Source organism: Scyliorhinus canicula, chromosome 11 (assembly GCF_902713615.1).
Source record: "Scyliorhinus canicula chromosome 11, sScyCan1.1, whole genome shotgun sequence".
Lineage (NCBI taxonomy): Eukaryota > Metazoa > Chordata > Chondrichthyes > Carcharhiniformes > Scyliorhinidae > Scyliorhinus > Scyliorhinus canicula.
The window spans coordinates 153566257-153585877 of NC_052156.1; the positions used below are offsets into that span (position 1 = coordinate 153566257).

Genomic DNA, 19621 nt, shown 5'->3' on the forward strand with positions numbered 1-19621 from the left:
GGCATGGCATGTCCCCCACTCTATCATTTCACCAAGCCAAGGGATCAACCCTGGTTCACTGAAGAGTGGAGGAAGACATATCATTCCAGCAAGGTGGTCTTTTAATGAGCATTCGTGACCTGCTAACAAATGCAAATGTACTTCCCGACATTGCTCATTGGGCAGCTCGACTCACTTTTAGTCCTCCTTTAACTTTGGGAGAACAAAATTCCAAAGATTTTTCCAGCTTTAGGAAACTGACGTTTTCACTCTTGGCAAATTAAGTGCTCCAAGTATCATGATTCCCATTGCTGGCAGGAGTGGATGACTCCTCTCTTGTCTGGGAGAGAGCTCAGGATAACAATGGCCATGCTAAATTGTCCCTTAGTGTCAAACATTCTGCAGGTTACGGAGATAGAGCAGGGCAGTGAGCCTGCGTGAGAGGCTTTTTCAGAGGGTCGGTGCAGACTTGATGGGCCGAATGGCCTCCTTCTGCATTGCAGGGATTCAATGGATCTATAGAGATGTTTGAACAGTGTTCGACTCTGAAATCCACACACAATTCAGTAAACAACAATCATCTCCTGTAGGACTGTACCAACCAAAACAATGGCTGGTGTGTTGATCGATTGTTTGATATTTATTGCCACATGTACTAAAGTACAGTGAAAAGTATTTTTCTGCGGCCAAGGGGACGTACACAATATGTGCATACTAGACAAAAAAATAATCGACAGAGTACATTGACAGTGGTGCATCAACAACAGTTGTGCTATAGCAACAGTAACTGCATTTAAAATATAATTCATAGGTCAAATATAATTCATAGAACATAAAGTGTGTTGGAATGTCCTGGGGATGAGTTACCGTATTTTATAAATGCATGTTTTTTTTTCTCAACCTGGATCTCAACATAATGGAACTCCTTGTCTATCCTTCCCTGTATAACTTCAGACTTTTAAATCCAAGTATGGTGTCACCTAATCAGTTTTTTTTTCTGTTTCAATGCACAGGTTTTTACTTGTTCGACACCATGAGCCTAATTTTTAACTTACTTAAATACTTTAACTTAGCTCACCTTCCACCTGTTGACGGAGAAGTAAAAATTGCACATATCAGCACGTGATTAAATTCAGTATCATAGTAAAATTATGCACTAATCTTATTGTAACTGTATTTTTTTTAAATAAATTTTGATTACCCAATTATTTTTTCCAATTAAGGGGCAATTTAGCGTGTCCAATCCACCTACTCTGCACATTTTTGGGTTGTGGGGGCGAAACCCACGCAGACACAGGGAGAATGTGCAAACTCCACATGGACAGTGACCCAGAGCCGGGATCGAACCTGGGACCTCAGCGCCGTGAGGCGGTTGTGCTAACCACTAGGCCACCGTGCTACCCTATTGTAACTGTATTAAGATTTTCTATAATGAGTGCTTCACAGGAGCAGTATCAAACAAATTTTGACAATGCAAGGAGATCTTGGTACAATGCTTGGTCAAATAGGTTATTAAGGAGTGTCTTAAATGAGGAGATAGTGTTTTGGACCAGGGTTTATAAAACTCAAAAGTATATTATGGAGTTCACCCACAACTTTTAATAGATTTTGGTTATGGGGAGCACAAGGGCCCACTCTACAGGTGTGATGCAACAGAGATCTAAAGTATTTTAAAAACAAAACAATGTTTATTCTATGAATTCAGTTAACACTTTATAAACACACGGTGAACATCTTATCAACTACAAACGCTGATACTTTCCCAAATACAATACTCGATAGGTAACCCTTAGTAATTTTTCTAACAACAACCATAAGCTCAAAACACTTTTTAACAAAGACAGCAGGTTTAAATTCTCTACAGAAACAGGTATTACTTTGAAATCATCAATGAGCTGAAGACTTTCATTAGCATGTAGTGAGAAAGATCAATACACTCATCTGCTTGGTTCACATGCAGCTCTCCAACTGAAAGCGAAGCTAAACACAGAGCCAAAACCAGATTTCAGCACAAAACAAAAGTAAAAAGCAGAGCAGAACCCAGCTCCACCCACACACTGACATAACTGCAGCTATTTGATAAACACCCATTTCTTAAAGGTACATCCACCTGACAAGAGAGATAGAAAGGCAAGAGGCTTAGAAAGGGAATTTAAGAGCCTTGGTCCAGGAAGTTTGTGTGTCAATAATGGTGGAGCAATTAAAATCGGGATGGTGCAAGAGGCTAGAACTGGTCGTGTGCAGCAATTTTGAAAGGTTGCAAGATTCAAGGAGGCCACAGAGATAGGGAAGGGTGAGATCATGGAGGGAATAAAAAAAAATGATGGAATTTTAAAATCAAGGTGAAGCCAGACCAAGAGTTGGTGTCAGCGAACACGAGGCCGAAGGGTAAACAGGACATGGTGCAAGCTATGAATTGGGCACAGAGTTTGGTATGCATTTAAAGGAATGGTACCAATTCCCTCATATCGGAGTGGAGATGTAAATCAATTTTCAGAAATTTTTGTTATCCTTTCAGTGCCCAGAGTTTTTTGTATTGCAATCTAATCACTGACATCAAGTAAAGTTCTGCCTCAGAGTTGACAAATACTGAAAGTTATCTTAACAATTGGCAGCAAAAATGGTCTAGGTTGGCCCTCGCTTATATTTTCTTCAAATTTCTTTTTCCAATCTCTCACACATAGGTTAGCTGAGATATAGGAAATCACAGGAACCTACATCTGACTGAATCAAGTTGTTAACTTTAAATGGCAATCTCAAACTGGTAACCTGACACCAATTAAGTGTGGTTGTTCATAAATAAAACACAAGTCGCAGCCTTTTTTATTGTTAATCCACCTTGTGAAAAACAGGCGGCTGCTTAATCCATCTTCACTTGTTAAAACAAACTTCTATTTCTGTCAACTCTTTGGGAGTCGTATGTCAGAGATCAGCTTGTCATGCAGCAAAACTCTATGGAAGGTGAAAGGTTTCCTGAAAACAGATTGATGTGAGGGAGTGGGTGCACTGAAAAATACTTCCCTCCCCCCCCCCCCCCCCCCCAACCTGTTTTGGGGGAGTACTGTAAATGTGGATAGTTACAATTTTGGGACAACTCAAGTGTAAGTGCTTACCATTGTCACCATGCGAATTTCACTGGTACATAGTGGTAAGTTAGCGATGTTTTTATACTATAAAATTCTGATGTGGGGAAACACTTAGCAGTGTAATAAAAGGGATATTCCCTCTGGACTTTAAAGTTAATTTCATAGGGAGAATTTTGAGCTGTTGCAGATCTATCGCCGGTAAAGTATGTGGTGGTAGAAGCGATTTGAAGTGATGAATTAGTATCACACAAGTAAAGCCATATAACTTTAACGTGTTTTGGCCTGGTTGCCTTTCCTGCTTTACCACAATCTGAAATATTTTCATTGACAAAACGCTGTTTACTGCAGAATCCTCCTCTTCTTTCAGGTACCATACCCTAAGAAGGCACTGGCGACTATGGACTTCCATTGGATTGGTCCTTGAATATGCTTCACAATAGTTGTTTGCCATTGCCTTCTGCAGTGTGGCTGACCAAAGAATTTTTCCACTCTTGCTGCCTGCCATCGGGCATATTGGAAGGATTTGCAGGCTGATAATCAGTTTGGCCATGTTATGCATCTTCCGTGGCGTTCAAGTCCTGAAGTTGGACTTGAACTCAGAGATTCCAGCCCAGAGACAGGGACGCTACCCACTGCAACACAAGATCTCCACCACCATGCAGAATGCTTATCTTTAATATTCTCTGTGATGGGATTTAGTATCCAGCACTACTACAGGCATGTTATCATTCACAAAGAAGCCCACAAATCAATTGAAATATAGCCTTCACACCTACCTCTAGTTCCATATGAATACAGCAAGCCAGGCCCTCTCTGGCGACAGCTTCTAATGCCTCCCTGCTGAGCCCATAATAATTTCCATCGTACTTTATTGTCTCAATAAATTTCCCCTGCACAAAAAGACAAAAAAATTAAAATGGAGATGGCAGCCAACATCTCAATGTATTGTATAAACACATGAAGTGACAATGGGATTTTCCCCACTATGATGCAACAATAATTTTGGGAAATTTAGAGCAAAATATTTCTTAATCTACCCTTTAGGGGGTGGGATTTTTTTTTGCTGCCTCCGCAGAACGTTTTGCAGTGGCGGAGGCAGCCCACCATTGCAGGCGGTGGGATCTTCCGGTCCCACTGCTGTAAACGGTTTTCCTGTTGCTCGCATCCTCCGCCGCCGGGAAAACTGTGATGGGAGGTCGCCATCGGCAGGATGGGAAGATCCCGTCAGTGGGAAGGGCAGGAACATTTTGGCCACAATGTTTGCTTTTACTCTTAAAAGATCACATTTAAAACATTTCATGAATCCCATCTCTGCTTTCTGCACACTGTCTATTTTGGAATACCTTTGGAACACAGACATGCTCACACCAGAGATACGGCCAGGTAAGACATTTGATATATTTTCATGCTTCAAACCGGGAACAAGTTGCTGCATCCCCTGGCTGGACCAGCTAAATGAGGATAAATTGGACTCTGTAATTCAACTTCAGAAAACAGATGCATCAGTCAAAATTAAAAAGCACGCCTCACCATCTAATATTCTTTTGTTTGTTTCACATCCATTTCTGGGGCAAATATTTTTACACTGAGGAACAGTTTTAAAATGCCCCATTGTAGAAAGGGCATTACAGTCAGAGAGAGTGCCTTGTTGATTCATCAGTATCAGCCCTGATCTCACTGAATTCTGAAACAGGTTGAAGATGCTAACTGGTCTGTTTCTATGCTGCCGTTGCTGCATGGCATGCTTTGCCATGGACCAAAGTCAAGGTGGAAACCACTGTATCCTTTAAGGGGTACTAGATGAAGGACTAGGGGGGAAAGAACCAAGAAGTCAGGTTAGTTTTAAATTGAATCAGTGAGCACAGACACAGATGGATGAAGTGTTGCCCTTCTGTGCTGTAAGTTAATATGGTTCCAAACATCTAGCTTGGTTTTTAGAAACAGTGAACCATGCCATATGGGAAATCAAATAAACATCATTAGAGATTCTAGTCTTGAAATTATGATGTCTTGATATTAGTATGTCTAGATATTAGAATGTTTGAACTGTCTGTTTCTGCTATTTCCACAGATTAACTCTTAAGTTAAAATAGTGGACCAAAGAATTGCATACAAATGTGTTTATACACTAATACTCGCACAGAGAATTTCATTTCAGGCTGCAAGCCAATAACAAAAGTTGCATCTACAATTCTGCCATTCTGAAAAAGTTACTGTCTGTCCTTTGCATGCTCCCTTCAATAACTTATAGAAAATAATTCTCATTGAATGGAGCCAACAGCACTCATTATTTAACAAAAGGATTCATCAAATCAAAATAGATGGGAAAAACTTAACAGTCAAGTTAATCACTTGCCATGCGCAAATTGGCTCTCAATGTTTCCTACATTATAACAATATTTCAAAAGTGTCTCATTGGCTTTAAAGTGCCTTGGTATATGCTGAAGTCATAAATAGGCCGTATATGCAAATCTTTCTTTCTATTTTTTGCAAGTTTGGTTTTCAGAATACTATTAGTAACATGTGGCCATGATCTAGCGGCCAATCTAGCCTAGGGTGCAAGTTCCGTAATGGTCGCTACATCCCGCGAGTGCCAAAAGGGGATTTGCACCGGCAAGATCTCAGTTTGAGATCTGCCCGTACCGCAGATTTCCAAACATTTACTTACCGGCCTTGACTGTTATCCTCCTGCCTAGTTGGCATGATGTCATGCTAACATGAATCACTACTGTTTTCAAAAATGAATAACAGTTGTGATGACCATGCCGGGGGTGAGGCACATGGCTGCTGATTATCTAAATACTGTGACCCAAAAGTGACTTCTGAGGCTCCATATTCCTGCTCACAGGAGCATCACCATGACATTTCCCCCTCCTCTGGGGGGGTATATGCACAGATGCCTCTGACACCTTCCCATGTATTCTAGTGTGATGCCCTTAACGCTGTGCCACCGACTCTACACATGTGCTACATCCCTCAGAGGTGCACTGTAAATTCTATGAATTTTCTCCTCATTTCCCAAGAGGATCTGACCCAGGGTGGTGTGGTCGCAGAGCTGAGACCTGTGTGAGATGCAGGGTTATTTAGGTATAGCCGCTCTCATAGCAGAAACACGCTCTGATGCATGCCATTGCCCATATGTCACAACCCCATCCTTGCATTCCCTCTCTTGCCAACATCTCACTGTGCTCAGAGAACAAAGAACAAAGAACAAAGAAAATTACAGCACAGGAACAGGCCCTTCGGCCCTCCCAGCCTGCGCCGATCCAGATCCTTTATCTAAACCTGTCTCCTATTTTCCAAGGTCTACTTCCCTCTGTTCCCGCCCGTTCATATACCTGTCCAGATGCATCTTAAATGATGCTATCGTGCCCGCCTCTACCACCTCCGCTGGTAAAGCGTTCCAGGCACCCACCACCCTCTGCGTAAAAAACTTTCCACGAACATCTCCCTTAAACTTTCCCCCTCTCACCTTGAAATCGTGACCCCTTGTAACTGACACCCCCACTCTTGGGAAAAGCTTGTTGCTATCCACCCTGTCCATACCTCTCATAATTTTGTAGACCTCAATCAGGTCCCCCCTCAACCCCCGTTTTTCCAATGAAAACAATCCTAATCTACTCAACCTTTCTTCATAGCTAGCACCCTCCATACCAGGCAACATCCTGGTGAACCTCCTCTGCACCCTCTCCAAAGCATCCACATCCTTCTGGTAATGTGGCGACCAGAACTGCACGCAGTATTCCAAATGTGGCCGAACCAAAGTCCTATACAACTGTAACATGACCTGCCAACTCTTGTACTCAATACCCCTTCCGATGAAGGCAAGCATGCTGTATGCCTTCTTGACCACTCTATCCACCTGCGTTGCCACCTTCAGGGTACAATGGACCTGAACTCCCAGATCTCTCTGTACATCAATTTTCCCCAAGACCCTTCCATTTACCATATAGTCCGCTCTTGAATTTGATCTTCCAAAATGCAACACCTCGCATTTGCCTGGATTGAACTCCATCTGCCATTTCTCTGCCCAACTCTCCAATCTATCTATATTTTGTTGTATTCTCTGACAGTCCTCCTCGCTATCTGGAACTCCACCAATCTTTGTATCATCTGCAAACTTGGTAATCAGACCACCTATACCTTCCTCCAGGTCATTTATGTAGATCACAAACAGCAGTGGTCCGAGCACGGATCCCTGTGGAACACCACTAGTCACCCTTCTCCATTTTGAGACACTCCCTTCCACCACTACTCTCTGTCTCCTGTTGCCCAGCCAGTTCTTTATTCATCTAGCTAGTACACCCTGAACCCCATACGACTTCACTTTTTCCATCAACCTGCCATGGGAAACCTTATCAAACGGCTTACTAAAGTCCATGTATATGACATCTACAGCCCTTCCCTCATCAATTAACTTTGTCACTTCCTCAAAGAATTGTATGAGGTTTGTAAGACATGACTTTCCCTGCACAAAACCATGCTGCCTATCACTGATAAGTCTATTTTCTTCCAGATGTGAATAGATCCTATCCCTCAGTATCTTCTCCAACAGTTTGCCTACCACTGACGTCAAGCTCACAGGTCTATAATTCCCTGGATTATCCCTGCTACCCTTCTTAAACAAAGGGACAACATTAGCAATTCTCCAGTCCTCCGGGACCTCACCCGTACTCAAGCATGCTGCAAAGATATCTGTTAAAGCCCCAGCTATTTCGACCCTCGCTTCCCTCAGTAACCTGGGATAGATCCCATCCGGTCCTGGGGACTTGTCCACCTTAATGTCTTTTAGAATACCCAAACCTTCCCCCTTCCGTATGACAACTTGACCTAGAGTATTTAAACATCCATCCCTAGAGCACTTCCGGTTGCGGCTATGACTAGCTAAGCCGCACATTTGGAAGCTCCTGCAACAAAGGTGTTTTTGGGCCAATTGGAGGGCCCCAACGGCGCTGAAAAAACGAATCCCGGTGGGGGAAGGTCCCCTGAGGAGAACTAGACCGATTTTATGGTCGGTACCCGGAGTGGAGCGGCAAAAAAAACGGCAGCAGCTCCCCAAAAAAAGCGGGGGAAGAAAATCAAAATGGCGGCCGGCGGTGCATCGGAGGAGTGGAAGAAATGGGCGGAGGAGCAGCAGGCCGCTCTCCTCCGTTTTTTCACGGAGATGAAAGTGGAGCTCCTAGAGTCCATGAACGCGACGGCCACCAGGTTGGTGGGAGCCCAGGCGATCCAAGAGGCGTCGATTAAAGATCTGCAGCAGGAGATGACCGCGAGGGAGGAGGAGGCCACAGTCATCGGGGCAAAGGTGGAGGTGCACGAGGCACTCCACATGAAGTGGCAGAGCCGATTCGAGGAGCTGGACACTCGGATGAGGAGGAAAAATTTGAGGATCCTGGGCCTGAAAGAAGGCCTGGAGGGGTCGGATCTCCCGGGATATGTGGCGGAGATGTTGAGCTCCCTGATGGGGGAAGGGGCCGGTCCGGCGCCCCTGGAATTGGAAGAGGCATACCGGGTCATGGCCAGGAGGCCTAGGGCAAACGAGCCCCCGAGGGCGGTGCTGGTGCGGTTCCAGCGGCTAAGTGATCGAGAGAAAGTCCTGAGGTGGGCAAAAAGGGAGAAAAGCAGCAAGTGGCAGAACTCGACGGTAAGGGTGTACCAGGACTGGAGTGCGGAGGTGGCAAAGCGGCGGGCCCGGTACAACCGGACAAAGGCGGTGCTACACGCGAAAAAGATCAAATTTGGAATGCTGCAACCGGCGCGCTTGTGGGTCACCTACAAGGACCAGCATCATTATTTCGAGTCCCCAGAGGAGGCCTGGACCTTTGTACAAGAGGAAAAGTTGGACACGAACTAAAACCTGGGAGCACCGGCGGTCGTAGCCGCCGGGGGACTCTTGATTGAGCAAGTGGCCCTTTTCTTTTTCAGGCCAGGTCGGAACTGGGTAACAGTTTCGTGGATTGTTTGGGGTGTTTTTTCTCGAACGGTTGACTTTTCTGAATATTTTGAAGGTTTCGAGTTGTTGGGTGTTTCTGTATATTTGTACTGTTGAAATCTCTATTGTGGGTCGTTGGCTTCTTATGGGGTGTTTCTTCCCGTTTCCAATTTCCCTTAGTTATTTACCCCTCTTACCCTTTTTCTTTGGGTGCTTGGGGGGGTTTTTTGTTCTTTTTTCTTTTCGGGTTATGGTTATCTGCGGTTATTTATACTGTTTGATGGAGGGTGATGGTTGGGCACACTGTTAGTTGATAGCTAGTTAATTATTTTGTTATTTAAGTATGTAGTTAAGTATTTATGTATTTAGTTGCCATTGGGTATTTATATCGTTAAGTTGGGGAGACGGGACGGGGGGGAGCGGGTTGATTATCCGGGTCTTTCTCGGGGGTTTTAAGGGGATCTTTCACGGGCGCAGAAGGGGTGAACCGGGAGGAGTCGGAATGTGGCAGGAGCAGCCGGGTCAGCGGAGACCAGCTGACTCTCGGGAGTACGATGTGGGGTACATCGCGGCTAGGAGGGGTCCTAGCCAGGGGGGGGGGGGGGGGGGGAAGGGGGGGGGGGGAAGGGGGGGGGGCTGGGGGGGGACACCGGGTTGCTGCTGGAAAGACCAGGGACGAGAAGGGGAGAGCCGGGGGGGTGGGGGGGGGGGGGGGGCCATCGCTATGGGAAGCGGGTCAGAAAAGAAGGGATGACCCGGGGCGAGCAAGGGACAAGACATGGCTAATCGACAGGGAGTAGGGACGGGTCGCTCTGCGACCCGATTGATCACGTGGAACGTAAGGGGGCTGAATGGGCCGGTCAAAAGATCAAGGGTCTTCTCACACCTGAAGGGACTGAAGGCTGATGTAGCAATGCTGCAGGAGACTCATTTGAGGGTAGCAGATCAGGTCCGCCTGAGAAGGGGGTGGGTGGGACAGGTGTTCCACTCAGGCTTGGATATCAAGAACCGGGGGGGTGGCGATTTTGGTGGGAAAGAGGGTGTCGTTTGTGGCGGCAGAGGTGGTGGCAGACAAGGAGGGCAGGTACGTGATGGTGAGGGGTAGGCTGCAGGGAGAGAATGTGGTACTGGTAAATGTGTATGCCCCGAACTGGGACGACGCGGGTTTTATGAGGCGCCTGCTGGGCCTCATCCCGGGACTGGAGGCAGGGGGCCTGATCATGGGAGGGGACTTTAATACGGTGTTAGACCCTGGGCTGGATAGATCGAGTTCCAGGACGAATAGGAGGCCGGCAGCGGCAGAGGTGTTAAGGGGGTTCATGGAGCAGATGGGAGGGGTAGACCCATGGAGATTTGGTAGGCCTAGGGCGAGGGAGTATTCTTTTTTCTCCCACGTCCACAGAGTGTACTCTAGGATCGATTTTTTCGTATTGAACAGGGGGCTGATACCGAGAGTGCAGGACACGGTGTACTCGGCCATTGCGATATCGGACCATGCACCACATTGGGTGGACGTGGACATGGGGGAGGCGCGGGACCAACGCCCGTTGTGGCGCCTGGATGTAGGGCTGTTGGCGGACGAAGAGGTGTGCAGAAGGGTGAGAACGGGCATTGAGAACTATCTGGGTACGAATGACACAGGTGAGGTGCAGGTGGGGACGGTCTGGGAGGCCTTGAAAGCAGTGATTAGAGGAGAGCTGATCTCCATAAGGGCACACAGAGAGAGGAAGGAGAGGCAGGAAAGGGAGAGGCTGGTGGGGGAGCTCCTAGAAGTAGATAGGAAATATGCGGCGGCACCAGAGGAGGGGCTATTAAGGGAGCGGCGTAGCTTGCAGGCCAGGTTCGACCTACTGACCACTAGGAAGGCGGAAATGCAGTGGAGAAGGGCGCAGGGTGCGGCGTATGAGTACGGGGAAAAGGCGAGCAGGATGCTGGCACACCAGCTTCGTAAGCGAGATGCAGCCAGAGAGATTGGGGGAGTGAGAGAGAGGGGTGGGGACGTAGTGCAGAAGGGGCAAGAGGTGAATAGGGTCTTTAGGGACTTCTATAGGGAATTGTATAGGTCTGAACCGCCGAAGAGGAGAGGGGGAATGAAGAACTTTCTCGACAAATTGGGGTTCCCAAAGGTACAGGAGGAGCTGGTGGAAGGGTTGGGGGTGCCGATAGAGCTGCAGGAGCTAATTAAAGGGATAGGCCAGATGCAGGCGGGGAAGGCGCCGGGGCCGGATGGGTTCCCGGTGGAGTTTTACAGGAAATTTGTGGACTTGGTGGGTCCAGTGCTGGTGCGAGCCTTTAATGAGGCGCGCGAGGGGGGGGTTCTGCCCCCAACAATGTCGCAGGCCCTGATCTCCTTGATTTTGAAGCGGGACAAGGACCCGGTCCAGTGCGGGTCCTACAGGCCCATCTCCCTCCTGAATGTTGACGCCAAGCTGTTAGCAAAGGTCCTGGCAACCAGGATAGAGGACTGTGTGCCAGGGGTAGTCCATGAAGACCAGACGGGGTTCGTGAAGGGACGCCAATTTAACACAAATGTCCGGAGATTGTTAAATGTGATTATGATGCCAGCAGTGGAAGGGGAGGCGGAGATAGTGGTAGCGCTGGACGCGGAGAAGGCATTTGACAGGGTGGAGTGGGAATACTTGTGGGAGACGTTGGAAAGGTTTGGGTTTGGGGAGGGATTTATCAAGTGGGTAAAACTGCTCTATTCAGCTCCGATGGCAAGTGTGGTCACAAACGGGAGGAGGTCAGAATATTTTGGGCTCCATCGAGGTACTAGGCAGGGATGTCCCCTATCTCCCTTACTCTTTGCATTAGCGATTGAGCCGTTGGCGATGGCACTGAGGGGTTCAGGGGGGTGGAGAGGACTGACAAGGGGAGGGGAGGAACATCGGGTCTCGCTCTATGCGGATGATTTGTTGTTGTATGTGGCAGACCCGGAGGGGGGAATGCCGGAGGTAATGGGGATACTAGCGGAGTTCGGGGACTTTTCGGGATATAAATTAAATCTGGGGAAAAGTGAGGTCTTTGTAATACACCCGGGAGACCAAGGGGAGGGAATTGGGAGGCTCCCCTTCAAAAGAGCAGTTAAAAGTTTTAGGTATTTGGGGGTGCAGGTGGCAAAGAACTGGGGGACCCTCCACAAGTTGAACTTTTCCAGACTGGTGGAACAGATGGAGGAGGAGTTTAAGAGGTGGGACATGGTGCCGCTGTCGCTGGCAGGGAGGGTGCAGTCAGTTAAAATGACGGTCCTCCCGAGGTTCTTGTTTTTGTTCCAGTGTCTGCCCATCTTCCTCCCCAGGGCCTTTTTCAAGAAGGTAACGAGTAGTATCATGGGGTATGTGTGGGCACATGGCACCCCGAGAGTTAGAAGGGTCTTTCTGGAGCGGAGTAGGGATAGTGGAGGGCTGGCGTTACCCAACCTTTCAGGATATTACTGGGCGGCAAATACATCGATGGTACGAAAGTGGATGATGGAAGGGGAGGGGGCAGCCTGGAAGCGCATGGAGAGGGCGTCCTGCGGCAACATAAGCTTAGGGGCACTGGTAACGGCACCATGGCCGCTCCCTCCCACGAGGTATACCACGAGCCCGGTGGTGGCGGCCACCCTCAAGATCTGGGGGCAGTGGAGGCGACACAGGGGGGAAGTGGGAGGTCTGATAGGGGCACCACTAAGAGGGAACCACAGATTTGCACCGGGAAACACAGGAGGGGGATTCCAGAGCTGGCAGAGGGCGGGTATTAGACAACTGAGGGACTTGTTTATAGAGGGGAGGTTTGCGAGCCTGGGAGAGCTGGAGGAGAAATTTGGGCTCCCCCCGGGGAACACGTTCAGGTACCTCCAAGTGAAGGCATTTGCCAGACGACAGGTAGCGGGGTTCCCCGCGCTCCCCGACAGGGGGGTGAGTGATAGGGTGCTATCAGGGGTCTGGGTCGGGGAGGGGAAGATCTCGGACATCTATAAGATTATGCAGGAGGTGGAGGAGGTACCAGTAGAGGAGCTGAAAGATAAGTGGGAGTTAGAGCTGGGGGAACAGATAGAGGACGGGACATGGGCAGACGCCCTGGAGAGGGTCAACTCGTCGTCGTCATGTGCGAGACTAAGTCTCATTCAATTTAAGGTACTGCATAGAGCCCACATGACGGGGACAAGGATGAGTCGGTTTTTCGGGGGTGAAGACAGGTGTATTAGATGTTCGGGAAGCCCTGCGAATCATGCACATATGTTTTGGGCATGTCCGGCACTGGAGGAGTTCTGGAAGGGGGTGGCAGGGACGGTGTCGAGAGTGGTGGGGCCCAGGGTCAAGCCAGGATGGGGACTTGCGATCTTCGGGGTTGGGGTGGAACCGGGGGTACAGGAGGCGAGGGAGGCTGGAATATTAGCCTTTGCGTCCTTGGTGGCTCGGAGGAGGATCCTGATTCAGTGGAGGGACGAAAGGCCTCCGAGTGTTAACACCTGGTTAAACGACATGGCAAACTTCATCCAATTGGAAAGGATCAAATTCGCCCTGAGAGGGTCGGTGCAGGGGTTTTTCAGGCGATGGCAACCCTTCCTAGACCTCTTGGATCAGAGATAGAAACTGAGGCCGTGACAGCAGCAACCCGGGAGGGGAGGGGAGGGCGGGAGGGAGGGGGGAGGAGGGGGGGGGGGGAGGGGGGACAAAGACGGGGGGGGGGGGGTGGGGGGGACGCGCGAGTAGGGGGGGGGGACTTTTTTCTTTTTCTTGTTAAGTAGGGGGGTTTGATTTTGTTTTATTATAATTTAAATGTAAATGTAGGAGGGGTTAAAATGTTTGTATTTTGAAAAATTTCTTCAATAAAAATTATTTTAAAAAAAACATCCATCCCTAGCCTCAACATCCATCTTGTCCCTCTCCTTTGTGAATACCGATGCAAAGTACTCATTAAGAATCTCACGCATTTCCTCTGAGTCCACGCATAAATTCCCTCTTTTGTCTTTGATTGGGCCAATCCTTTCTCTAGTTACCCTCTTGCTCCTTACATACGAATAAAAGGCTTTGGGATTTTCCTTAACCCTGTTAGCCAAAGATATTTCATGACCCCTTTTAGCCCTCTTTATTGCGCGTTTGAGATTCGTCCTACTTTCCCGATATTCCTCCAAAGCTTCATCAGTTTTCAGTTGCCTCGATCCTATGTATGCTTCCTTTTTCATTTTAGCTAGTCTCACAATTTCACCCGTCATCCATGGTTCCCTAATCTTGCCATTTCTATCTTTCATTTTCACAGGAACATGTCTGTCCTGCACTCTAATCAACCTTTCCTTAAAAGACGCCCACATTTCAAATGTGGATTTACCCTTAAACAGCTGCTCCCAATCCACATTCCCTAGCTCCTGCCGAATTTTGTTATACTCTGCCTTTCCCCAATTTAGCACTCTTCCTTTCGGACCACTCTTGTCCTTGTCCATGAGTATTCTAAAACTTACGGAATTGTGATCGCTATTCCCAAAGTAATGACCGACTGAAACATCAACCACCTGGCCGGGATCATTCCCCAATACCAGGTCCAGTATGGCCCCTTCCCGAGAAGTGGCAGCATTACCTCCACCATTACTACCATGCGCCTGGGTGATTTCAGCATCGCCTTTACTACCTGCTAATCGCCAACAAACAACTGGTCATGCACCCTGGCAATCTCCATGGTCATCTCATCAAATGACGGGCACCCAGCCTGGATGATCCCCATGCTATTCTTCGACCTTATGGTCTGCAACCATAACATGAATTTCTGTTAGACTGAAAAAGGTGCATGGAGGAATATTGCTCTTCATTGTGTCAGTGTGTAATAGTGCTCATCCGCATGTGTCCTGTGCACAGCTACATGACCTGCTTACACATAAAAGCCTCAATGCTGAAGCAGAGTTAATTGCCATATCTTGCCTGCAAATTATGACCCTTTTCACCATACATTTTTATTCGTAGAATGTCACTCGGAGGAAATACAAGGGAAGGTTCCTTTGCTCCTCTCTGTAGATGAGGGGAGCTAATCATTTTGCAGGAAAGCAGCAAGTCATTGAACCTTTCCTGGCACTGGATCTATGAGCGCTGATGGACTTTTTGGTTTCTGCAAATGGATTATGCCAGTCAGCAGGGTAGAGGACTGCTCTTCTCTCCTGGAGTCCATCAAAACGTGAAGGTTCTGATCAGAAAAGTATGGGTCAGCTGCACCCATCCACAGAGCTGCCAACCTTTCCCAACAGAAATCAGTATTCCAGATACCAAAAATCAGTTTTGGCAATAAAATCGGGATTTTCATGTCAAAGGAAAAATGCCCACCTATCTGAAGTATAGCTTTACATCTTTATTGCACGAATCTAAAACACAAAGGGAAAATGCAAATCCAATGCTTCATACATGTACATCATAATGAGTGGGTGTTTTCAAATTAAGTTTCAAACATTCAATAAATCTAAGAACGAAAAATGTGAACAAAACATTCACATTTCAAGTTCAAAATTGTCCTGAACGCTTGGTTGACTTAATTGAATTCTTACAAGAAACTGTATATAGACAAAAGGAATCCAGTGCATTTCCTTCTTTCAAAAAATATTTTCATGAAGTAGCACTAACAGATTTGATGTTCAAATTAGGGTTTATGACAGTCAAGGTAAAAGAGCACAAAGAAAAGAATGGCTACAAGAAGTAGAAAGCAGAATGTATGGTTAAATAGATGCATGATGATTCAGATTTGATTTTTCAGCATTTTTGTTTCATGCTCACAGCAAAAAGCCTCAGGTGATCACCTCAAGTGATCCTGACCTTTGCGCGGTCTTGCATATGTCAGACATGCATATGCTGTTAGTGTGTGGAGAAGAGAGAGGCCGGGGCCTCTGTGTGGGCCCCTGTCACCAAGGAAACCAAATAACATGTTTCAGGAGGTGGCTTACAAATCAGTTGTCTCCTTTTCCGTATTGCAATGAGAGAAAGTGTACTTCCATATTCAAACTGATTTTCTGAACAAAATATTGAAAATCTGTGCTTGTTGGCAACTCTGCTATTGGCACCAGGAGGCAAAAAACAGTTTGACATAAAGGCCCTAATAGTACTCAGTAAGATATGAGAGAACAAAAGCACAGCATTTATCTGAAAATCCTCTCTACAATTTCAGCTGAGGGATTAATCCATTTAAGGTAGGTAACATTCCCATAAAGCAGACTTTCAGCTGAGTGTCTGGAAAAATCCCTTGTGCGATTTCACTGCCAGTCTACTTAAAATATATATATATATTTATTTGAATAGCCTCAGGGTCTGCATTAATTATGCATATTTTGCTGAAATGCAAGATTCAGTCAATTTATCACAAGTTAACAAAACACCTATTCTTTATTCTGGGCAGATAATCCTTGAAAATAATTAAATCACTTCATTTGATCAGCAAAAAAAACAAAAATAAGAAAGCTTAATTTTAGTTGGGGTGGAGAGATCCAAAGAAAATCAAAGCCTAGCAGTATATTAACTTTATATGTGCCAAAGTAAAAAACGCTTGAAGCTGAAAATAAAGTATTTCACCAATGATAAACGTCTATTGAAAATTAGCATACAGGCTTGTGATGTAGACAAAAGTCTGCATGATTCTAAATATCATATCACTTTGGAAAACTAGGTCACAAAATACATTCAGATGGGAGGGGGGGGCATTTGATCTCATATTTTCAGAGTACGTAACTCTACGACCTTTCCATTATAGCGTTAACATTTAGGTTTACCTGAAGGGATAGTGACTTTCACAATTTAGCATTCCCTTGGTAATGAACTAGACTCCCAGCCCAGATTATCCTTAAGTGATTTGAATCCATAACCTTCTGAAGGGAGCTGACACAGTTACCACTTAAACCAAGCTAACACCACTAGCCCAAGTCAAGAGCCAAACATACAAGTTGTGAGAACTTGCATTTATTCAGAACTTTTAACAATAATGAATAACCCTAGACCCTTCAGATACATGGGACAAATACCAAACAATGATATAGAAAACGAATAAAAGCAAATTAGATAAATTTTGAAACTCTTTTGAATCTATGAATCATCGCCATGTGTACACGAAAGCCTACAATCATTGCGATGTGTGATCAAAAAGGTTTCCCAGCAAGTCTAGCTATCTAAAGGCCAGTGAATTTCCTTCCAAATGTTGTGACTTCAAAATTGGCAAGTGCATACATGGCTTGGTACTGTCCCAAACACAATAAGAAGAACCCCCAGATTGATTTCCATTCCATATTCCTATAGATTCCTATTCACTAGTTCTTGCAAAAGGTCATTGACGTGAAACATTAATTCTGTTTTTCTCTCTGCACATGCTGCCTGATCTGCTGAGTATCTCTGGCATATTCTGTTTTTATTTCAGATTCTTAATCCATGTCTAATCAACTGCTTTAAGCCTGTACAGCAATGAGACAACCAACGCCATCCTCAATTTGCCAGGCTGAAATGTAAAAAAAGTAAGCTTCCAAGCCTGACCATTTTCCTCCTCCTTTTCCCTGCTCCACCAATTCAATTCCTGAGAAGTAATTTGCCTGGATGCTGAGGAACGATAGGACTGGACTCTGCCACGATGTTTCCCAAGATCACTGCTGAGATCACCGCCTTAATTCAGACTTGAGCATTGATCTCGCCAGTGAGCTTCCGGAGGGCTTTGAGCTGCCATGAGTCACCAGCTGTAGACCAACATGACTCATCACCTTCAGGGCAGGGGAAAATTGGAAAACACTGAAATGAAATGAAATCGCTTATTGTCACAAGTAGGCTTCAAATGAAGTTACTGTGAAAAGCCCCTAGTCGCCACATTCCGGCATCTGTTCAGGGAGGCTGTTACGGGAATCGAACCGTGCTGCTGGCTTGCCTTGGCCTGCTTTCAAAGCCAGCGATTTAACCCTGTGAGCTAAACAGCAATTAGGGTGAACGAGTGTATAATAAAGAGTCACAAAGCGTGACAGATGGAATGCAGAGTACAGAGCACTTGAGGCTTATCAGTAACCGTTTCTTCACTGTGGTGAAATACACACAGTATCCCTGTCGTCACAGTGATTTACCCTCTCTTTAATGGTTACGTCCTTCAACAAACTCGGCATTAGGTTTTGAAGCACGAGATTTTTAGGTTTTGATCAGAATTGGGCTCAGATGTGAATTTTAATCAGATATTGCAATGCTAAGAGTTAGACATACAATTCTTCTATCTTACTAAGCTTACTTACCATGCTCTACCATAATAGAGAATTATAAAGGTAGGCAATACAAGGTGCTATCTCATGGTGAGAAAGGCTGAATGATGTCTGAATTAATTCAGGCTCATCTCCTGTTCAAAGATGCCGAAGTAGAATCCTAGTAGCAAGTCTCATGCACAACCTCTGAACATAGTTGTTGCATGGTCAGTTAGATGGTTAACATATTCAAGGTGACTCTCACAGGAGAGAGAGCAGGTATGAAGAATCAAAGAGTAAAACAACCCAACTATTATATCCTGGAGATATGACAAAGCACCACCTGCTGAGCTCCAGATAGTTGGTCTCCCAAGTACTCAATTGTGTACGTACAAGAGGAGAGAAGATGTGGTTTGCTTTTTAAATAAAAGGGGAATGCAAATGTTCAAAGGGAAAAAATTGTGCCAATAAGATAAAAGGCACCAACGCTAGGATTATAAAGTGCAATTTAAAAAGTTCTATACATTACATTATACAACTTAGTCATGTTTTCACTTTTCAATAACAGAATTAAAATGTGAAAAAGAATGGAAGAAGAGTTACAGAAAACTGTCACTCCAAAACGCTGAATTCCAGGTCACAAGAACTGATGTCTAAGTGTCACCTTCCCAGCGAAGTGAGTTTCCCTATATTATGGGGGCCTACTGTACAAATAGAAGATATTTTTTTCACAGGAGTCATGTCGGTGAGGTTTACAACAGCGTTTTAAAAACGTGAATCATTCGAGGGGATCCCTCTAAGGGTGTGAAAGTAAATATAGCCCACGGGGGAGTGGTACATGCCCAGGCAATGCCCTGACATTGCCCCGGCACAGGTTGGCACTGCCAGGTTTAGTGATATGTATATATAGAGAGACATACAAAGGGTTAATGACTACATCTTGGTGGAACACAACCATTAGATGGCAACACTAGATTCCTGTATGAATATGAGAACTCAAAGGATCTTGGGTCTCTTCGAACCAGCAGTGACGAGACAGCAGAGCGTTAGAGAGATAGATCACAGCATAGTTAGCACGTGTAGTTTAAAATAGTTGATACTTTGTTCTGAATTACTTGATTACTAATTTTAGTTCTGTTGAGTGTGCGAACTCAATATTAATCTATTCGTTATTCATTAAATCTATTTTGCTTTAAGTTGAAGATTGGTGGTTTCTTGAGAATCACAGCATCAGATCATTCTGGATAGAAAAAGCAAAGAGTAACAATATATTACCAAAGACTAATATAACACCAGGTTTACACCGTCACTCTGGGGGACAGGGCCTGATATAACCCGCACCCAGCTACACAGAGATTGGGACATCAGCTTTAACCTGGCAATCCCAATCTGGTCATGCCAGCCTGGCACTTCCACCCTGTGCCAGAGTGGGCCCTGGTGTAAGCCCCAATGGGAGGGCTTCCATTTATC

The 19621-nt window shown here is 45.9% G+C and overlaps 1 protein-coding gene across 1 annotated transcript in view; it reads right to left on the bottom strand.

Moving 5' to 3' along the window:
- lrguk (leucine-rich repeats and guanylate kinase domain containing) overlaps positions 1 to 19621 on the bottom strand; it is a 206177-nt gene that overhangs the window by 49703 nt on the left and 136853 nt on the right. Inside the window, exon 13 of the mRNA XM_038811806.1 lies at positions 3842 to 3955. Coding sequence (XP_038667734.1) covers positions 3842 to 3955 — 114 coding nt within the window. The remainder of the gene's footprint in view (positions 1 to 3841; positions 3956 to 19621) is intronic.